The 20,054-nt window shown below is 36.5% G+C and overlaps 1 protein-coding gene across 1 annotated transcript in view; it reads right to left on the reverse strand.

Annotated features, from left to right (window-relative positions):
• BIRC6 (baculoviral IAP repeat containing 6) overlaps window positions 1–20,054 on the reverse strand; it is a 186,372-nt gene that overhangs the window by 102,978 nt on the left and 63,340 nt on the right. Inside the window, 17 exon segments of the mRNA XM_075089263.1 lie at window positions 2,339–2,449; window positions 3,292–3,418; window positions 4,614–4,768; window positions 5,759–5,875; window positions 6,634–6,787; window positions 8,388–8,521; window positions 8,864–9,019; window positions 9,384–9,567; window positions 9,935–10,150; window positions 12,009–12,140; window positions 12,746–12,873; window positions 13,634–13,771; window positions 16,273–16,406; window positions 17,201–17,420; window positions 18,378–18,724; window positions 19,023–19,231; window positions 19,414–19,628. Of these exon segments, the coding sequence (XP_074945364.1) occupies window positions 2,339–2,449; window positions 3,292–3,418; window positions 4,614–4,768; window positions 5,759–5,875; window positions 6,634–6,787; window positions 8,388–8,521; window positions 8,864–9,019; window positions 9,384–9,567; window positions 9,935–10,150; window positions 12,009–12,140; window positions 12,746–12,873; window positions 13,634–13,771; window positions 16,273–16,406; window positions 17,201–17,420; window positions 18,378–18,724; window positions 19,023–19,231; window positions 19,414–19,628 (2,877 nt within the window).

The following is a 20,054-nucleotide window of genomic DNA, read 5'->3' on the forward strand; positions in this document are numbered from 1 at the left end:
TTTATTATACCTGACATCATCTGATTATTTTTGGTGGTGGTATTTTAATCAGAGAAGATATTCTATAACCTCATTTAACAACCATACACATCTAGCAAGACTAACCTAAAATACTACCAATGAACTGTAATAGACATCTTAGTGATTAAAAAAAAAAACACTACAAAACAAATAAATCAACCAAACCAAAACCCTAACCATAACCCTTACCATAACTGTATTGACAGTGACGGTATATAAGCAATTTATACTTCCTGGCTTAAAAACATTACAGAATTAAACAGAATGCAAGAGAAAGTTGACTCCAAAGAAAGCTGACATGTCACTTTCTCCAGTCTCAGGAACAACTTGTCTTTAAATTGTTTGCCTTCTACTTGATGTATATATTTAAAAACAAAACAAAACAAAAAAAACCCCACCCAAAACCCTATCTCTTCTGGAAAGCATGTCCTTGAAAATTTTAAGTGATGAGAACTCCTGTGAGACGCTGTCTGTAATGTCTTAAGAGACTATTATTAGTCCCAGTTCTGAACTAAAGCACACAGAAACCAAAATTATTGGGAAAGTGCTCTGATTGATCCCACCTTCAATTTTCAAGAACTGAACAGAGATTATTTCACTTCTTCAGTGTGACAACTCAGTGCCATTGAGGCAGAACACTATCTTGAATTATTAGCTGCTGAGGAATCCTGGCACAAAAGTTATCTGATGGGTGCTTAAACTTATTTAGTTCCTGGTTCTATCAGTAAGTATGGGAAAAGGGGCAGTTATGGGATATATATCTGTGTTAATCCACACACACGTGTATAAAAAGAGACACACCTTCAACCCTTTTCTTATACCCTCCAGCAAGCTTGCGCCCCTAACCCTTTCCAACTCAACACCCACCTTGGACACACAATCCTATATACACAAAAATCTACAACCACATTCACATGCCTGCGATGAGTCACAGTAGTTCCTTCTGAGCAGCATCTCATTCACATTGTCACTTACTGATCTCAGGCAGTTGCCTAAGACACACCTGCAAACACACAGCTCCCTGTCTGTCAGCGTCAGAGCACAAACACTGAGCCTCATACCACTTGGAAGAGATTTGCATATTGTCTCAGTGGTACACAGCATAATTTTTAGAAATTACAAGTCTACAGTTACAAATTGGAGTGTTGAAAATACGCATGGGTGTTAACTGCAGGCGCTGTTATCCTACAAATCAGGCCATGATCTGTTCTCAAATACCAAGAATAAGATGGAGGTCTCAGTTCCATTAATTTATTCACAGCTCTACTGCTTCACCTAACAGAAAAAAATTCAGCACATTTTTGTGAGACTGATCTCTAAATAACATCACAGAAAAGCGACAGAAAGCGAAAACCTGAAGAAAGAAGTGCATCCCAAGGACAATGATTTGAAATGGCACAGATTAAAAAAAAGATTCATAAGCATCTTTGTGGAGAATAGCTTTATCATCACAGCATGGCAAATTACTTTACAGATGTGTGATCTTCAGGTGACTCTGGGTTTCCTTCTTCTGTAATGACTGTCTTTAGTCATACGTTTGGAGTGAAAACAGAATTTAAGAGAGCTCTAACATGCAGGTTTTAAAAGATTCCAGTCTCCAAGTTCTTATTATTTGATAGCTTCCTTAGCCTTGAGAACAAGGCCACAAAAGCATTCCTCACGACAACTGTCCTATGATAGCAAGCCATTTAGAAGCTTAATTTCTTCATTTAGAAATTACATCCTTTAATTTCTATCTACCAGTCTTGTGGCAAAATCTCATTCACAAAGGAAGATATTTTTCTAGTGTGTTATGGAGCAATATACAGAACGTGAGATGATCTGGTGTGCATAGGGAAATGAAATGAAAGGGCTGGATTTCTTTTTTAATGGATTCAGCTTCTAAGAGCTTGTTTTCAGATAGCTTAATACAAGCAATGACTAGTGCCTACATATTTACAAAAAGTATTCCTACTGCATCAGGAAAACATGAATCTCTCAGAGCACCTTAATCGTTCCTCTCTGCTACCTCTGCCAACAGCACACAGCTAATTCCCAAGGATCATTAGCTAGTCCTAAAATTCATTTTAGGAGACATTGCCAACCTATTTATAATGATGTTTTCTTTTGCCACTAGGGTTTCAGTTTCCATGGAACAAGCAATTCAAGGAGCCCACTCTTGAAAAGCCTGAAGTTATAGAGAACCAACACAAGTACTTATATGACAAATGGAAAGTTCTGGTAGTCTTTTGGATGGGAATCAACACTCGTTTGTACACCAATAAAACAGAAAACATGAAAAAAACAAACCCACACAACCCCACCACCCACAACTTACCATTAAGCTGCATATTTGTCATGAGAGTTAGGCTATGAAGCACAAGGCACCATGTCCGCAGTAAGGTATTAGGATACCATGCCAGAACTGACAGGAAGCTAGTTACTGAAGCTGTCAAAAAAAAGGACGTTTTATCAAGCTTTAATCTTCAGGGTATTACTATGTCTTATTTTTACTGTAAGGTGTTATATCTATTAATATTATTATTAATATTGTTTGTTGTATTTACTTTCTTTTGACAACTATTGTTCCAGGAAATTAGGAAAAGAAGCCTCATCAACATTTCACAGGAACTGGACCACAGAACTTTCTACAGTGCTCAGCTCCTGACATCTCAGAGAAAACAATGCAAAGAAACTTCTGGTTTCACAATGCTCTCATTGAAGTCAGCACAACAGATTCGTTATAGCAGGCATTAATGCTGTGGCCTATCACCACAAGATAATCACAGATTTTTTTAAGCTATACAAATTACTTTATAGGAAAGAAAATTGGCATGTCTTTGTACTAGATTAGTAGACTGATGCCAAAAAGTAATAGGACTTCCCTCCGCACTGACTCCTTCAATAATAAAGACATGACAGGACTGCATACAAGGGGAAGAAATTTATCAGAGAAGTACATACACGTGCACTGTTCACCTTAGACTAAGAAGTGTCTTTTTAAAAGTCCTCTTGGGATTAACAATGAATTAAGAACCACAAACTTTACAATTTAATTGCTGAGGAAATTATGCAAATTCAAGGAATCATCTCTCAATTACATTAGCTACACATTTTCAATGTTAAGATGATAACGAGCCCAAGAGCTCTTTAACAAGAACACAGAAATTATCACAACATTGATCTTATCAAGAATACTTATCTCACTACTTTTTGCTTATTAGCAAAAATTGAATACTTGACTTCTTTACAATTCCTGAAAATTATTTTCCAATATTTAACATATTTTACCTTGGTTCAAGGAAATGACAGGTATTCGGTTAGCATTATAAAGGAAAATGTCAGCGCCACTATCTTTACTTCCAGAGGAGCTGGAATTTAGGCTTAATGTGAGCCATAACTGTAAAAGGGATTCAAGCTGGAAAAAGAGAAAAAAATGAAAAAATCAGACCAAACTCAAGTGTCTTTCCAGAACTTCAGAGCATAGAGAGTTATCTGTTTTACTATTAAAAGTCTTATCTATGTTCTGACGTGCTACATTTTCATTGATAACACATACACTCCTTTACTGAATTTGAAGATTCTGATAATCATAATATTCAAAGCAAATTCAGCCTAACTAGCAAGTGCTTCTGCTATGTTTTTGTAACTGGTTTCTTCTAAATAGTTATGTTACTCTTCAGAAGTTTCTTCAAAAAAAGCCCAAAACAAACGAACCCAAAACTTTACGCACTGCTTAGAAACGCCTGTATCATATCCTTACATCTGTAACACTGGCTCGCATGTAAGGTTTTGGAATGTCTCAATATAGTCAAGTAATGTTTACCAGTCAACTGAAATTATTCAAAAGGCCAACTTAATTACTGGGAAACCTCCTTTACCATCAGAGAGACACTGATGCTCACTCTGAATAACTCCCTTGAGGAAAAAACTATTTAGATATTTTGGGGAAGCATCAAGGTCCTTTACCCCACAAACTGTATTTTGGATGAGATATTTAAAGAACCATTGAGGGATGAGTCAGCCACCCAATTACAATGTGAACAGGTAGGTAGGTGTCTGACCACTCATATATAGTACACATGGCATTCCTTTGCATGTATGAAGAAAAGTGTTGATAAATCACTGATGTTTTAAAAAGCATACTTCTAATTTTAACATTTAGGATCACTGGATAATTCAGGCTGGAAGGGAGCTCTGGAGGTTAATCCAGTCCAATCTCCTGCTCAAAGAAGGTCCATCTAAGACGTCAGACTGGGGGCTGCTCAGGGGTTTATCCAGCTGGGCTTTGAAAACCTCCACAGATGGAGGCTGCACACGTTGTGACACTCTTCACTTACAAACTAACAGTTATCTTTCAGTGAACCTAATAACCTGCTATTAAATATGAAAATGTACACCCACTTTTTCACTGTAACAAGAAATGTCCTGTTTGATAAAAGCTTTCAGCAGCTTGTCTACTACATTATTGGTACTGTTGTCCATGACAACTTCATAAGCAATAAAGGACTTAACAGGTTACTTCCATCCTAAGCAGTGAGCAATATGGGAAAACAACTTTCAAATTTAGAGAGAAATATTATCAAAACATTTCAGAGCTCGCAATTCTATACCTGAACATGGTGGACTTGTAACATGGAAAAGAGTTTGTTGAAGCATGTGCTTAGCATAGGTATAGATGACAACTGTACAATCAACTGGGTGTTTTGGTTAGCAGCATGTAATCCTCTTAGCAATGCATCATCTGTTCCACTAGGAGACTGGGTTACTAGAAAATAAAACAAGAAGTACCAGCCCCCCCCGAATTATTTTGTAAAATTTGCTAGAAGTAATTTCTTATTTCTTTCCTTATATTATATACTTAAGGTAAAGACACTCATTTTATAATTTACAAGAACACCTTCAATGTAGTGTTCAGCTGAGTTGGACTATTGACTACCACACTGAAAGGCACACTTTAATTTCAGACATGTCCATTTTCACAAAAAAACTGTTTGGAAGGTGAGCCCACAGAAATACATTTTTACAGTTCTTGCCAAACATATATTATAGGAGTGTCCTGGTAACACTATGGAAAGACAACAATTGGAACATCTCTTTCTTGTGTTATAGTAAAACGATGGTAGTCAATAACAAAATTCCACGAAAAAAGTCTGAGGATGCCACTTAAACCTACTCCATTATCAGATATTCAGTTACTGACTGCATGCATATTAAGGTTCCCAGAGACCTACAAAGAAGCACACATTAACAAGACAGGCAGTGCAACTCACTGAAAATATGTTCAAAAGTAAATTGGTATGAGTGCTTTTATATCACAAAGCTTACTGAACAGGTGAGTTCAAAATTGTGTTCAAATATTTTCACTTTCATTACTGAATAGGTGAAACTGTCAAGTGTAAACCAGCTTTCGAACAGCTGAAATTTCACACTGAATGCAAGAATGAAGCTTTGCAAAGGTAGGAAACTTAACATTCGCTTTCACCTAGGTCAGAAAATGAAAGCAATTCCTCCATTCTACTATTATGCACTGTAAAAGGAATCCTGCTCGTCTGACCATTTTCACAAAATTTCTTAATTATGTGTACACATAATTAAAATCTGAATAAAGAAATACCTCTAAAGCTCTGCCTAACAAGAAAATTCACACAAAATATAACTTTTTCTAAGATACTACATGATTGCAGAAAAAATTAGTACAAATTTCAAAGCATCGTGGACATTATGTGAAGAAAATGATTTGACAGCATGTAGTTACATGTAGGAGATGTGTTTGTTAATGCTTGTAGAATGGAATCAGCCTCCAGGGTGGACATCATTTTCAGCATCAGCTCAGCCTGCTGTTCAAGTCCAACTTCTAGACGCGCATCTAAAGCTACACAAGGCAAACAAACAGGGTAAAACTGAATTATATCAAAGACATATCATTAGTTACTCTAACTTCCTGTGCAAGCAATACAGATATACAGTCCACATTAAACTAAAAAAAAAAAAATTGCAGTATCACGAACAGGAAGGTTCACTTCTATGTGTGATGGAAGCTGAATGTAGAAACTTATACTCTGAACTGAACGTGAGATTCTTATAAACATGAAATATTAATAAGGTACTAAATTTCTGTGAGATGCACATGTATTTCTTCTCACAGTCACTTTGATATCACACAACTAAATCTGCATATATTTAAGCCTGTTAATCCTAAGGTAATAGCTCTCTAACAAGAGCAAAATGCTGTTTTTAACACAATGTGGCAGGGGAAAGATCTATCACCCCAGTTCAGTAGTACTCCTCCAAACTAAACAACTGTGCCACCTCATTTCTTAGGATAGAGCCAACTATCCAAAATATCAGCCAACTAGAAAAGAGCTTCCAAAGTTTCCTGAGAAAACATGAATTATTTAAAACTGCCTAGAAGCGTGTGCTCAAAAATGTTAGAAAATAAGATTTTCTGCTTTGTTAGACTGTTTAAATATAAACCTCACATAATATTCTCTCAGTTACCACAGAAAAACTGTGGCACATTGAAAATTTAGTTCCTGATGCACATAGAGATTGTTAACATAATTTGATATGCAAAAGTGAAGCAGTATCACAAAAAAGAGATCCTGAACAGAACTTTGGTTCATTGGTTACCTTGAGAGACTGATACGCTCACAGTTTGTGATCCATTTTTCTCTGTAGTTACTGGTGGTTTTGCAACTGGAATTCCAACACCTCCAATATAAGGATTGTAATTGTAGGTGCCATAATCGGCACCCCAGTAATCGTACCAGGTGCTGCTTATAGGCTTAAAAAACCAAACAAAACAAGAAACAAAATAAACATCAACTTTTAGACTGCTCAAGCACAAAAATAAAATTTGCAATGACTAACAAAGCATCAAATTTACAAAAAGTTAAAACCAGAAGACTGGATCCAGTAGCTTTAGAAAACATCGTTTCAGTTTTTATTGCAGTACAAGCTACTGAATCCTTAGTGACTATCAAAATCCAGCAATGTAGTTGGCTGTCTCAAAGATTCAAGAAGCCAATTTGAAAATGTTATTGTCAGTTTTTATTCACACGTTTGTACCACACTGTAAATTTCAAGTGGAGTATTACACAGATATTTTGAAAAGTTATTTATCAAGATGAGATGCTACATTACTAACTGTACTACTGAAGTACTTTGAAGCCTCGGTGAGGCTCAGGGATTATTTGTATTAGGCTCTGCAAAAGAAAGTTGAATAATCTCTGCTCAAGTATCACAAGACACTAAGAAAGCACATGGATCACAATAAAAAAAGTAATATAAGACTTGTGTGAAGGCAATTCGTGTATGTCTGTCTTTTTAATGGCAAAAACCCATATCAGCTGTTATTTTACAGATACAGAAGCAAATCTTAAGGATTAAGAATGTTTTCTGGCTGATTTTTAGAGGATATCCAATCAGGCAATCAGATCATGAAGATACCTGTGGATGAAGCGGACTAAGGAGTACTGCCAAATGAAATGATAGCAGAATAAAGGAGGAGGGAAACATATGTAACAGAAATTATGTAGTAAGTGGAATATTTTGGTAGGGTGAGATTTAAAGAAAAAAGAAAGAAAGAGATAGGAAATCTGTGGAAGGACATATGAGGGAATACAGAAAAAAAATTCATTGTTGACCGAGCAAGTGGTGAGAAAGATAATTTAGGTAAATTCAAATGAGGCTGAAGGTTTAAGTCAATAGTGAAGAGTGGGAAAACTCCAAATGAGAGTGTCATCCTTATGGACAGAGAAAAGAGACTCAACATTTTATTATGAACTGCTGTGTTTCTGCACAAGCAAAATATTTTTGTTTTTTCAATATCCCTTGCAATAAACTATTATATCTATAAGTTATTTTACTACCTTTGATATGTTTAGTTTCTTTTTTAAGTATGAAAGCATTTAATTTTTTGTTCCACAGTGGAATAAGTTTTGAACTTTGTTGCTTCTCTTCATAGTCTGAAGCTGGCCTGTGCACTAGCTACTGCTGACTTTTTTTGAACACAATACTAGGAGTATTAACTTTTAAGATCAATCACAGAAGCAAATGGCACTCTGTTCTTAATAAAAAAGGAATAGACTACATCTTAGTTTTCTTTTATGTTATACTTCTGTTGTCTTTAACATGTGTTATGAACACCTTGTTTATACAGATATCTTCATGCAAAACCAAAATACTTTGTGGTCAACTGTGGTATGAATACAGCTGAGATGTGAACACAATCTTCATGTTCTTTCCTGTCGTTCTACATTAAACCTTTATAAAAAGCTAAAAGCAGCTCTAAGACATCAAATGCTACTAATGAAGTAAGTGTAAGAGAGAAAGGATTACACTATTTCACATGTAAAGATTCTGAAAACTAAGGTATGTCATACCTTGAAGACTTTGGCTGCAAGGGGATCTTTTTCCAAATCGATATCCAAAGGATCAATATCAACTTCCATCAGGTCTTGCAGTAATTCAAGGTCGATGTCCTTATCTTTTTCCAACGATGAAAGAGGTGGAGCACCTTTGAATGATAAAAAGAGTATTAATACTACCAAGTACAAATTATAAAACATGGATATATCATACACTTAACGGATAATTTTAAGGCATTTAATATTACAGCTCTTAGTGGAAAAACTTAATGAATGCAATCAAGTTGCCTTTTTTAAATAATCAGAAAAACAACCATTTTTTACCAATCAGATGTCAGACTAAGCTGGAGTTGCTCATATTCTGCCTATATTTTCCCAAAGTAATTATCCTATCACCAAAAATCCTTTACTGATATTTTGATAGGTAACAGCAACAGTCTTTTTACTTTTTTCAGTATACATATATACCTCAAGAGTATGAAATAACTTACCTGTGATGTCATGTGTCAAAGGCTCATCTATTGTCTCCACTAACTGAACCGTGGACTGCTGGAGGGAGTCATCGGAATCCCCAGCTGAAGCTCCAGCATCTTCTCCCAAAGCACTTTCTTCCATAGCTTCAGCTGCTATAGGCGCCAACAGCTCTCCTACATATTAGATTAAGCAGACAACTCTATTTCAAGCTTTATTCCAGTTACAGATTAACATCCCAGTGCCTAGGCCAACTCTAAATTCTCTAAGGGCTATTTTTTCAAGGGAAGGAGTTCTGAATAATTGTCAAATAATCAGGGCCACATAAATATTAACTTTTCAATGCACAAGTCACTAATTTAGTATTGACTGGAATTGCAATTTTAAATTGCATTTTTACACACTAATCTCAATTTTATGATTTTTTAACTATCTTAGTGTCAGCAGATCCTAACACAATATTAAAAAATCCTAAAATATTAAAGGAAGAAAGTTTCAAGCGTAACGTACATTCTGAAAAAATATGAACTTAAATCAAACCTGCTAGAATATCCTGCAGCATGCAAGTCAGAGAATATTGAGCCCATGCCCCTCCCCAAGAGATGTCTCCTCTGTTAAAGTCAGTTCCAACAAGAAGCAGCAATAATCTTTCCAACTGCGTCTCATTTACAATCTCACATAAATGAATTGTTGGTCTGGTAGCATTTGCAATTCTCGCAAGAACCTATAAAAAAAGAAATATGTCTATTGATATTTAACACTATGAAAATATGCAATAGATTTTAATTTCTATCATTATTATATTTTGCTTACAAATAAATCAGGTATTTTTACAAGCTTAAATTTTAGAATTTTACAAGTGTAATTATATGAAAAGTTTTTTTCTTAAAGTTATATTTTCTACATAATTTTGAAGCCATCGTAAGTTACACAAAAGGTGACAGATCAGAAAAACAACCTCACCAGAAATTACTAGAAATTTTAATGCTGCAGCTAATTTTTACCATGAAGCCAGCAAGAAAGCAGTAATAGGAAGCTAATTTAATGTGGTCTCCATTGCAACTACAGAGTCACATCCATATTCTGTTTACCTTACAAACAAAGAGAAGTAAATCTGCATGACAAGTAAAGTCCATGGACAAGAGAAAGAGTGCCAGCTTCTGCACTACAGAAATACAGCGTTCATGGGCCAGTGTAAATGGAAGGGGTTCAATTTCTGGAGTTTCCTTTGTTGTTGATACTTCTGTATCTAAAGTAGAACGAGGCCATTCTGCAGTCCGACGTAAGCGTATTAAGTCCTTGAAGTGCTGAAGAAATTAAATTTGAAAAAACAGCTGTATTTTAAAACTAACCTGTAAATCTTTTCCCAGTGTAAATCTGAGGCAGCAATAACAGTAACTGTAAAACTTAAAAAAAAGGAGAGTCTAAAGATGTATGAGGATCTGGAATGGAATTAAGGCTTTATTGGCAGAAATTTGTTTTGGAAACATGTTATCTCAGGTGGCAGACTCATAACCAAATTATCCAGTTCTGCACAAGTGTCAATTAAGCCTTTATGTTTGCCATAAAACATATGGAGAATAAGTATTTTAGAAGTTTCTTTCATATTTCCACAGCTGCATATAAAGTTATGGTTACCATGAAGCAAACTGGGTATAAAAATAGCTAATATGGAAATTTACCCTTATAAGAATGCTTACAACTCCTCAGTTCTTCGCATTAGCTAAGTCACCAACAATTTCTAACTTTCTTAATATCTCCAGGGTACCCTGGTCTACAAATTTAATGGAGGAAACCCTCCCATCTACCATGGGCACACATTCAGCAGCTCAGTCCATTCTATTGGCCACACAAGCAATCTAAAATAAGATAACAAACGCCTCCTACAATCTCACTTAAGTAGTAGCTACTGAAGTAGATCAGAGAAAGAACTATTTACTAACACAAAGGTTTCAGCTTTCTCATAAACGCGATACATGTTTTAAGTTACTCACAGCTTATCATAACTGAAAGGGATTAGTAGGCAAAGTAGTAAGAACTGCATGAAATGCAACTATCAAGTGAACAGTAATACCATAACTAGATGTTAAGATACTTCAGGGGGAAAACTCTTTATTTCAGCATGCTTTTATGATGAAACATGGCTGCTATGAAGTGAAACTTAAATAGCCGGACAGCATATTTTAGCCAGTGACTCATTTAAAGGTGTCTCAAGGGGGCCACCAGCAGGGTAGCCCTCCAGATATAACCTTCTGGAATAAAGCAGAATATAGGGCAGGAAGGAACAGCACATGACAAGCAGAGTTAGTGAAAACTTGGGGCTTTATTTTTATGCTGGTGTTTATATTCCACCACCCCCAACCCCCCACCCCACCCCGTAATTACTGGAAGTAGTTGTAAGATTTCCCTTTAGATTGCCTTTCAGGTCCAACATTCTGTAATGGCTTTCCACAGGCCTACTTCAGTCAACCTAACAAACATTAGTACTTCTGGAACTAGAGAGTAAATATTTAAAGAGTTCAAAGTTTGGCAGCTACAAAGATCTACACTTTTTTGTGTGTGTGTTCCCTGCAAAGTCCATGTTGCCATCTACAGAAATCCCTAAATCTCATCTCATACTCAAAATAATTCTTCAACTACCACATCTACTCTCAGTATCTGGGGCTTACTGCAAGATGCCACAACTTACGTGACAAGTACTTTCAGGAAGCTATGATGCTTCTGAGAAAGCTCAGAAGACATTCTCAAAAGTCTTATTTATTAATTCGGGGAGACAGTCATTGGCATGATTATTGTCTGATTACTCAACCAGGAGAGCATCCAGAAGAGTATCACGCATAAACGTTAGCCATATAAAATATTATTTTCCATTTCTATTGGTATATGTTATCCGAAGTTTGAAGATATGACTGGCATTCCCAGAGCTACAAGATTAGTGATTTTGGCCATGACTATCTAAAAAACCCCCGTGGAAGGATAAACTAGTTTTCACAGTGCAAGGAATTTCCAGATGGCTGCTGTCTTCAGCATCAGAATATACTTGATAGCAGCCGTGATGAAATAACTTTTTAAAATAAGGTCAATGTAGGACAAAAAAAGACTTTGCAGGAACAGGCCTTTTCACACAAAGGGCAAGAAGTCAGTTACAGTTTCAGAGCATCATACCTTTGAAGTAGCCTGCTTTAGTTTTGCCTGTTCTACTAAAAGTTTGTATGATGATCCTTTGTTGCTTTGTATTTTCTCTTTTTCCATCTGTTCCACCAAAGCCTTCTGTTTTGCTTTTAATAAGTTAAGTTGCTAAAAGAAAATGTTAATAGGAAAAAATGAAAATTTAAGCAATAAGATGTTAAAAGGATCAGTATGTTCATATGATAGTAATCTTCGGTTCAAATTGTAACTTGAGCTTTTAAAATACAGTTTATATAAAATTTTAACTAAGACATTGTAAGGGGCTACTAGCAGACCCAGAGCAGATAAAGTTTAAGAAGAAACAGTATATTTTTAAAGGAGCTCAAGACGTACATGCCCAGGGTTATAAAACCTGCATGGTTGCATTTAGAAATGAAAATCATCTATCTTAAGAATTATCAACTTTTAAATCACAGCATAGGTGCATGCACTCAGGTGTACCCAGATTGATCTAGAAAGTAGATTATAATTATTGTCCAATATGGGCCACAGAGTGCACCAGTACACTCCAACAGCTATTCTTCCAGCAGATCCCATGCCCCACGGTTTGAGATGAATGTCAAAGAAGTTAGGCAGCCTTATAGCTACAGAACCAGACCTATGCAAAAGCAAGGCTGAACGAGTCCCAAGGCTTAAGATGTTCTTTCAAGAAATGAGATATACTATAAATGATATAGGTCTGTGAAAATAGCCACTACCGTGCTGGAAGTCACCTGTTTATGATGCACAAGCTGTTTTCTGATCTTCCGGGAATACAGTCTGTCTAGGCTACTGTTGCCTTTAGTAGATCTGCTCAGACTCTGAGTGTGAAGGCTATTATTTATAAAACTCCATTGGTTTCCTAACGGAAAAAGAAAAAAAGGAGATATTAATACATCTTATTAAACATCACTTAACTCCAGAGGAATGCATTTATGTTGCAGCAACAGTTAGCACCTCCATACACTAAATACTAAAGAAACAAGCAAAATCTAACTCTTACTGTTAGGTAACTATCACCACTGATGGTAATATTTCTGTGTAATTTTAAAATGCAGTGGCACCATCTTGTTTTCATCATTTTTGAAACATATAAAGAGGTAAACAAGAGTGCCTTAACTCAAAATACCTGAATAGCTTCCATAACACAAAAGCTTTAGTTTTCGTCTTCAGAGAAGATGTTCAAAGAAAGCCATGGGTAATCCACTTCAGTAATAATAAAACTTAACAGACATAAAAATGCATTTAAAAATACTGGATACAAATACCATGGCAAATACCAAAGCAGTTATGAAGTCATACCGTTGCCCTTTCTCACAATACCAACTGTCTGAACATGGTGTACTCTCAGTTGCCAGGTCCCGGAGCCACAGGGTGATATACAGACATTTTACAAACTAAAATCAATCCTGTATTTTTCACTTTAAAAAAAAAAAAAAAAAAAGATCATACTTCTAAGGAGAAGGGGACGTAAAGAAACAGACAACAGTGCAAATAAAATGGTTACAACATCTGTTTTTAAAAATATTATTTTCAAGTGAATTGAAAATACATTTAAAGTATTTGAACGGCTCCCAAACCAACACACCCAGAATTAAGTTTTGATAATACGTTTTAAATACCTGTCAAAAATCGTTCCCTCTCTTTACCATTCAGAGGTTTCTTGGCTGTGGCTGCTTCATCTTCAACAGTAGCTACATAATCCAGTAGTCTGGACACCAGCATTACAACCCAGCTGATCATGGGAATGTCTAAAACTCCTTCAAAATAAAGATTTGAGTGCCTTAACAAAATTTTGAAGCCATACCAAACTAGTTTTAAATAAATCATAAAGAGCATTAGATGGCACACATTTCACTAGGCCACAAAGATTCCACTCTTTTTTTAATGAGGATAAGAGTCTGAGCACTCATAAATGAGGGAAGAAATTGAACATTCAGAAGCTTCACCTCTACTGTTAAAGCTAAAAATTAAGCAGCATTTTTTTTTTTTAAAGTCAAAAAATCTAGTCTAAATTTTCTTAATACCAAATGCTGAATGACAGGTGCTTGTATTGAAGCACATAAATTAGATGTCTCTAATTCCACAGTGTGAAATTCCTCCATCAACCAGGGCTCCAACAAGACAGTTACAACTGTGCACCCAAATACCTTCCATCTTTACTCCTTTCTTAGTGTATTTTCACATTTGCATAAGATGCAGGAAAGTCAAGACTGAGTTCAGACTAGATGACCCGTGCTGGTGGCACTAATGACTGACTATTGCCTATTTCAGTCTCACATGTCAAATGTAGTATTTTTGTACAGGCAGAAGGATAAAAAAAAACCAAACACCACATCATGCAAGAAAAATTCTTTGTGTGCATAAGCAAATCTAAATGAACAGTTCTGAAGTGAACTCAAGAGTGCTCAATGAAGACCAGAAACCTACAGTTAATGAACCCTTATTCAGTCATTATGCAAATAGCATACTTCATAATATCAATACAGCAAAGTCATTAGTACTAGAGGTTACACGCACATTTTTCACATCTGCACACTGCACTAAGCCACACTTAACTACACTACACCTTTCATGAACTGACCTCAAAGAAGCTTTAATTAACTCAAACTATTATTAATTCCAGATCAAAGAAGAAAACTAAGGCACAGAAACGACTTGTCCAAAATGACGCGTAGCTGCTGGTAGCCCAAGGAATAGGATGCAGGCCCTGACTATTAACTCCAGTTTTGTCTCCACACTCGCAAGAAGCAGCCCACCCTGAGCAGGCAGAGGAACAGGAGGCCTCCCCGTAACAGGACCTGAACAGAAACTGCAGACTAAATCACAAGAATAGAAATGAATAGCACTGGTGACTGCCACACACCTTTTTGGTTGGCAGAATAAAAAGAAAGGAGCCTGCTGCAGAGCGGACTATATACCTTTTCAAACTTCTGTTTAAACAAGTGGATATCTTTTCTTTTTATCTCTTAAAAGAACAAAAAAAAAAAAAAAAAATCAAAATTTTCGTTTTCCTTCTCTGTCCGTCTGTTTATTCTTTTTCCAACCCCTTCTGCCTCAAAGCTTACAACTTCTCTCTACCCACAACACTCAACTCTTGCTCTGATTATCCTTTATTTTTTTACTTTTTCCCCATTAAGTTTGCAGCCCTTTGACCCTTAGTTATGTGTGACAGTTCTCAGACAGGAATTTCTTCTGCCATACCTGATGCTTCCACCACACATAATGATGCCCTAGTACTCACCTGTACTGTCCCGGAAGAAGGAAGCTGGAAGACCAGCAAATAAAGTTCTGAAGTATCAGTTACTTCTGCTTCCTAAAGTCCTCCGTGAGGACAACTAGTAAGGCAAGAGCTATGAAAGGAATTGGCAGCTGTGGGGAGAGTGCAAACAGAGGTAGAGGAGATGTAAGCTTGGGTTTGCCTCAAACTAGTTAGAGACTACAGCAGGATATGGCCATGATAGAGAAAGTACATGGTAGACCAATAGGAAGCAATAGGACAGCTTCTGACACCAGCTTTAGGCCTGTTTACATCAGGAGACAAGGTAAAAAGTAAGGACAGTCTCAGCTGGCATTTATCAACTTCACAACACCATGAATTTTAAACAACGTATCTTCTACAATGCTCTGCTACACGTACATAACAAACGAAGTAGCCTAGAGTTTGATGTTTTCAAAAGCAAGCATCTTCTTCAAACTTAGGGTAGTTAAGAAAACACTCAGCGAAAATGAAGTTTGGAGAGTGTAATTTCAGTAATTCTTTTTAGGGTAAAAACACTCATAAATTCCTTGTGATTACAAAAACACCCTATGTAGTCTGCAGAAACCATGCAGTTACACCTAATAAACCTTTCTTCATAACTGCATTTTACCTCAAAAGCTTGAAACTCGGAAAGGATCTCATGAGCAACAAGGAGCACTTCTTTCCAAAATGCTAAATTCCAAAGTCATTCACTAGAGTCACTAGAGCAGTGTACACATTGGATATTCCCCCCAACTTTGTTAAAACTTTAATGCTTCCTAGCTGAATTAAAAGTAACCAAATAGATTTCGCTCAGGCTTAAACAGGGAGGTGGGGGGAGAGGAATCTCTTTTAGCACCTAGAGAGCAAAAAGTTACAGCACATTTTAAAAGACAACTCTGTTTTAGAAATATAGTAAATGAGCTATTTCTTTTTTTAATACACCAAAAATTGTGAGCTTAGTCAATTTTCTAGCTTATAATGAATATGAAAATAGAGTTTCCCAAATTAGAGGGCTACCTTCAGTTCTTCTGTGCACAGGTAAATGAGGTTGCAGTGGTGACAGCAGGTTATCCAGGAGATTAAGTAAACTTTCTAAAACACCACTGTTGCTAAGCGATCTTTGGCCAATGCAAGAAAGCAACATGAAGACCCTAAAAATAAAATTTGCATATTTAAGATTTTATTTCTTTTTCAGATCCAATAATATTCTGAAACACACCTTATAGAACAATATTCCCCTGGGCTTTGATCTGAGACAGGAGCAGATTGCTACAGAAAGCAGTACTGTTGCCCAGCAAGTGAACTGGATTTCATGGTCTGTTGTTTTAAGAATAACGCAGTATTTTAGGGTGAACAGTTTCTTTTTCACCCTCAAGAGGTCAGCAGAGCATTCCACTTTGTACAACTGAAACAAGATCTCATCCGTTTCATTACCTATTACACATGATGTACGCAATGCTAATGTTTAGAATGAAGACCTTAAAAAATAATCTGAAAGAACCAACACATCTAACATTCAATGCTTAACTCTATTATTGTTTGCTCTTATCTCAGAAATCTTTTGTATTAAATGCTAATAGCGTGCTTTCCAGTCTCAATCTTACTTCCAAACGCATTAGAAGAGCAGCTTTGTTACAAGGGTGCATTTAAGCCTGATAAAAAGAGAAGGCAATTTTTGACACTGGGGAGCAATCCTGCTAGGTACGCAAAGATCTCCAAGTAAGGAAAAACAGCAACTTATTGTGGTGCAGGCACCAAATTGGTGCAATAAGTAACTGGAATCAGACATTCATTATTTGTAGTGCTTTTCTGGGACTATTTCTTAAATCAATGGAATAGATGGATAGGTAGTCTTCAATCACATTTTGTCAATTCCAATGTTATGAACGATGCCATTATTTTAAGTGATCCACAGGTAATGTCTCAATATAGACTTATACCTTACCTGTCTTGTGGGAATATGAGAAGTTGCTCTGAATTGTATAATTCCTGCAGTACATTTGAGAGAAACTGGCCCCACCATCTTTCTCCTCCACAGAGTTGAACAAGCAGAAGGCCAGTATGCAATCGTATCTTTGGGGTTCCACTGATGCACAGGTGTTTAAATAATTCTTCACAAGCTTGAGCATGAAAAGTACTTTGCAGAACCACAGGAACAGAGTGCCCTTTTAAGAAAAAGAGAACAAGCAACTATGTTTAAGGAGACAATGGCTTGAAAACATAAGAGGAAGAAGTTTACAGTTTACAGGAAGTTTTTAAAACTGCTATTAGACTAATTCGCACAGGGGGAAAGGAGGAGGGAACACATGAGGAGACGGTAATTTGCAGGTAACCCATAGAAGACCAGACCATTTGGTCAAAACCAAAATCAATTTCATGTCAGTGCAAAATACCCCTATGGAATCTACACAAAGCAAAAACCAAACCATCACTAATGCTTAAGAATGAACTGGCACGTAAAATTACATGACAAACACACCTATCTATCGATAGCACAGTGTTCTGCTGCCTTTTTTTTTTTTTTTTCTTTAAGAAACCACCACTCCTGTTCAGACTTCTCAATTTCAATTCTCCAAGAACTCTTTCAATAGCAAGTTTAGGAAATAAAAATCCTTATTGGATATTAAAAATTATTAACCAAGTAGAGATACTGGGTTTATGACTTCCCTCCCGCAGAAGCAATTTCTGCTTGCCCTCCCCATTTCTAACTGCCTAATCCATCCCCAGTGTTGCACAGGCTTGCTCACAGATCCTTCCCTAAACTGATTCTACCTATGAAAACAACATGAGCATTCTGCTTGGGCAGTCTTTTGTCACTTCAGCAAAGTCAATCGGCCCACAGAAGGATTAGATGACTATCTGAACAAAGGAATATGCAGCCAAGAATATGGAAAAGGAAGGACCTCAGACTCTCCTTTTCAGGAGCAGGAAGTGGGTAGCTCAGCTTGGTGCCACTGGTGAAGATTTGCACTGTAAGTTACCAGCTACTAAAATCATAGTAAAACATATCTGAATGTAGTTTAGAAGCTTTATACTGGGAAAGTACAGATCAAGAAATAGAAACATTTGCAAATTGTTTCTACTAACATGACAAAAATATCAAAACCTCAAAAAATACTAACCATTGGAAGAATGAAGCAAACTAAGCAAAGTATCCAGTAAGTATCTAATGATGGTGCGTAACTGTTCTGTGGATGACATCTGAATCAACTCTTTTGGATCAGATTGCTCCTTCAGTGTTTTCCTGCTTGCACCTAACGCTACTTTGAGCCTCTGAACAGCATGATGAGCCAAGTTGAGTTGAAGCTGTAGCTGAATGCAGTCCTGGTAAGCAGAAAATACTCTGCTGTCTTCTTCTACTGCCTTGTCTGGCTTTCGTAAGAAGTACTGGGCGTTGTTAGCACTGTTGAGTGGTGGCAGGTCAATACTCTGCAGAAGGATTTCTAACCGATGACAGGCCAAATTGTACCTAAAGGGAAACATTCCAACAGACAAATCAGACATCAGCAAACAGCAATACATTTGACAGTCATCCTGCCAGAACACAACTTCTGGTCCATTTTGGATGAACTGTTAAAACAGATATTGGAAAAAACTACAGTGTAGTCTGTTACTGCTATAAATATATTCAGTGTAACAACTCTACAACAACAGCAGAGTTTCCTTTGGTCTGAAGAATATCATGGGAAGAAAACAAAAACTGTAACATTATGATATGTCTGTTTTAAGTTAACTTAACTAGTAAGTACACATTTTTTTCTTCTAACCTGCATTGTATGTCTTCTTGCAAGGCAACCATCATTGCCAAATGTTGGTCAATTTCTGGCTGATTTGCAGCTTCACCTTCTCCTCTGAGGGGATCATGCATTAGTTTCAGCTCATTTTCAAAGGGTAAGATATAGGTATGGCCGTAATAAAATCCTAACGGGATTTTTGCTCTAGCATTTGTGCTACCATATCGACCAATAACAGTGATCTGAAAGAGAACACAGCTATACTGTAACATAATTGTATCAAAACAGACAAAATAAACACCAAGTCAAAAAATAGTAAAAAATTGATAGCCGAATTTTGTCTGAAGAGAACTTAAGAGAAAGATCACATACTAGCAAAGATCAGGAGTTTAAAGGATAGAGTATGCACTCTATCTCCTTTTACCTTCATAAACCTGCAAACTGGGGGTGGCAACAAGTCATGTAAAATAAGCGAATGTGTGCTAATGTCTGTAGCCACTACCAGCCGCCTTCCATCCACTTCTTCTCCTAAAGTCCAGATGTCAATTGACAAAGAAGCCAAATCTCCACAAGTGGGAATCAATACATCTGTCAGCAATATAGGTCTTCCAAAATCTAAGGTCACAAATCTTCTTGCTCCTAGAGGAAAAAACACAGGATTGCCAGCGAAGAGATGTTACTTCTCAAACAATAAAGCTATTGTTTATCTGTTGTTCAAAACATGTATATTTGAGGTTAAAAATAGCTGCACAACCTCAGATCCTCTCATTACAGACTGTACCCTTTGAAAAGGAAATTTCGACTTCATCTTAAATTGTTATGGTTTTTTATGCATTATTTCAGAACAGGTGCTCTGTCCAGAGACCAATCTTACACCCCCAGCCCCCAGGATTTTTCAGCTTGATAAATATGACTGAATGGTGGGTCTTAAACTTCCAGATACAACAGAAATGCAAACTGAGAAATATCTTTTCTTTGGAAAGCCAAGTGAGACTGCCACTAAGCAACTTACTTAAGACCCCAGAAAGTATTCCACTTATTAGAAAATGTGTCAAAATTATTATT

This window comes from Phalacrocorax aristotelis, chromosome 3 (genome assembly GCF_949628215.1).
Source record: "Phalacrocorax aristotelis chromosome 3, bGulAri2.1, whole genome shotgun sequence".
In the NCBI taxonomy this organism is placed as follows: Eukaryota; Metazoa; Chordata; class Aves; order Suliformes; family Phalacrocoracidae; genus Phalacrocorax; species Phalacrocorax aristotelis.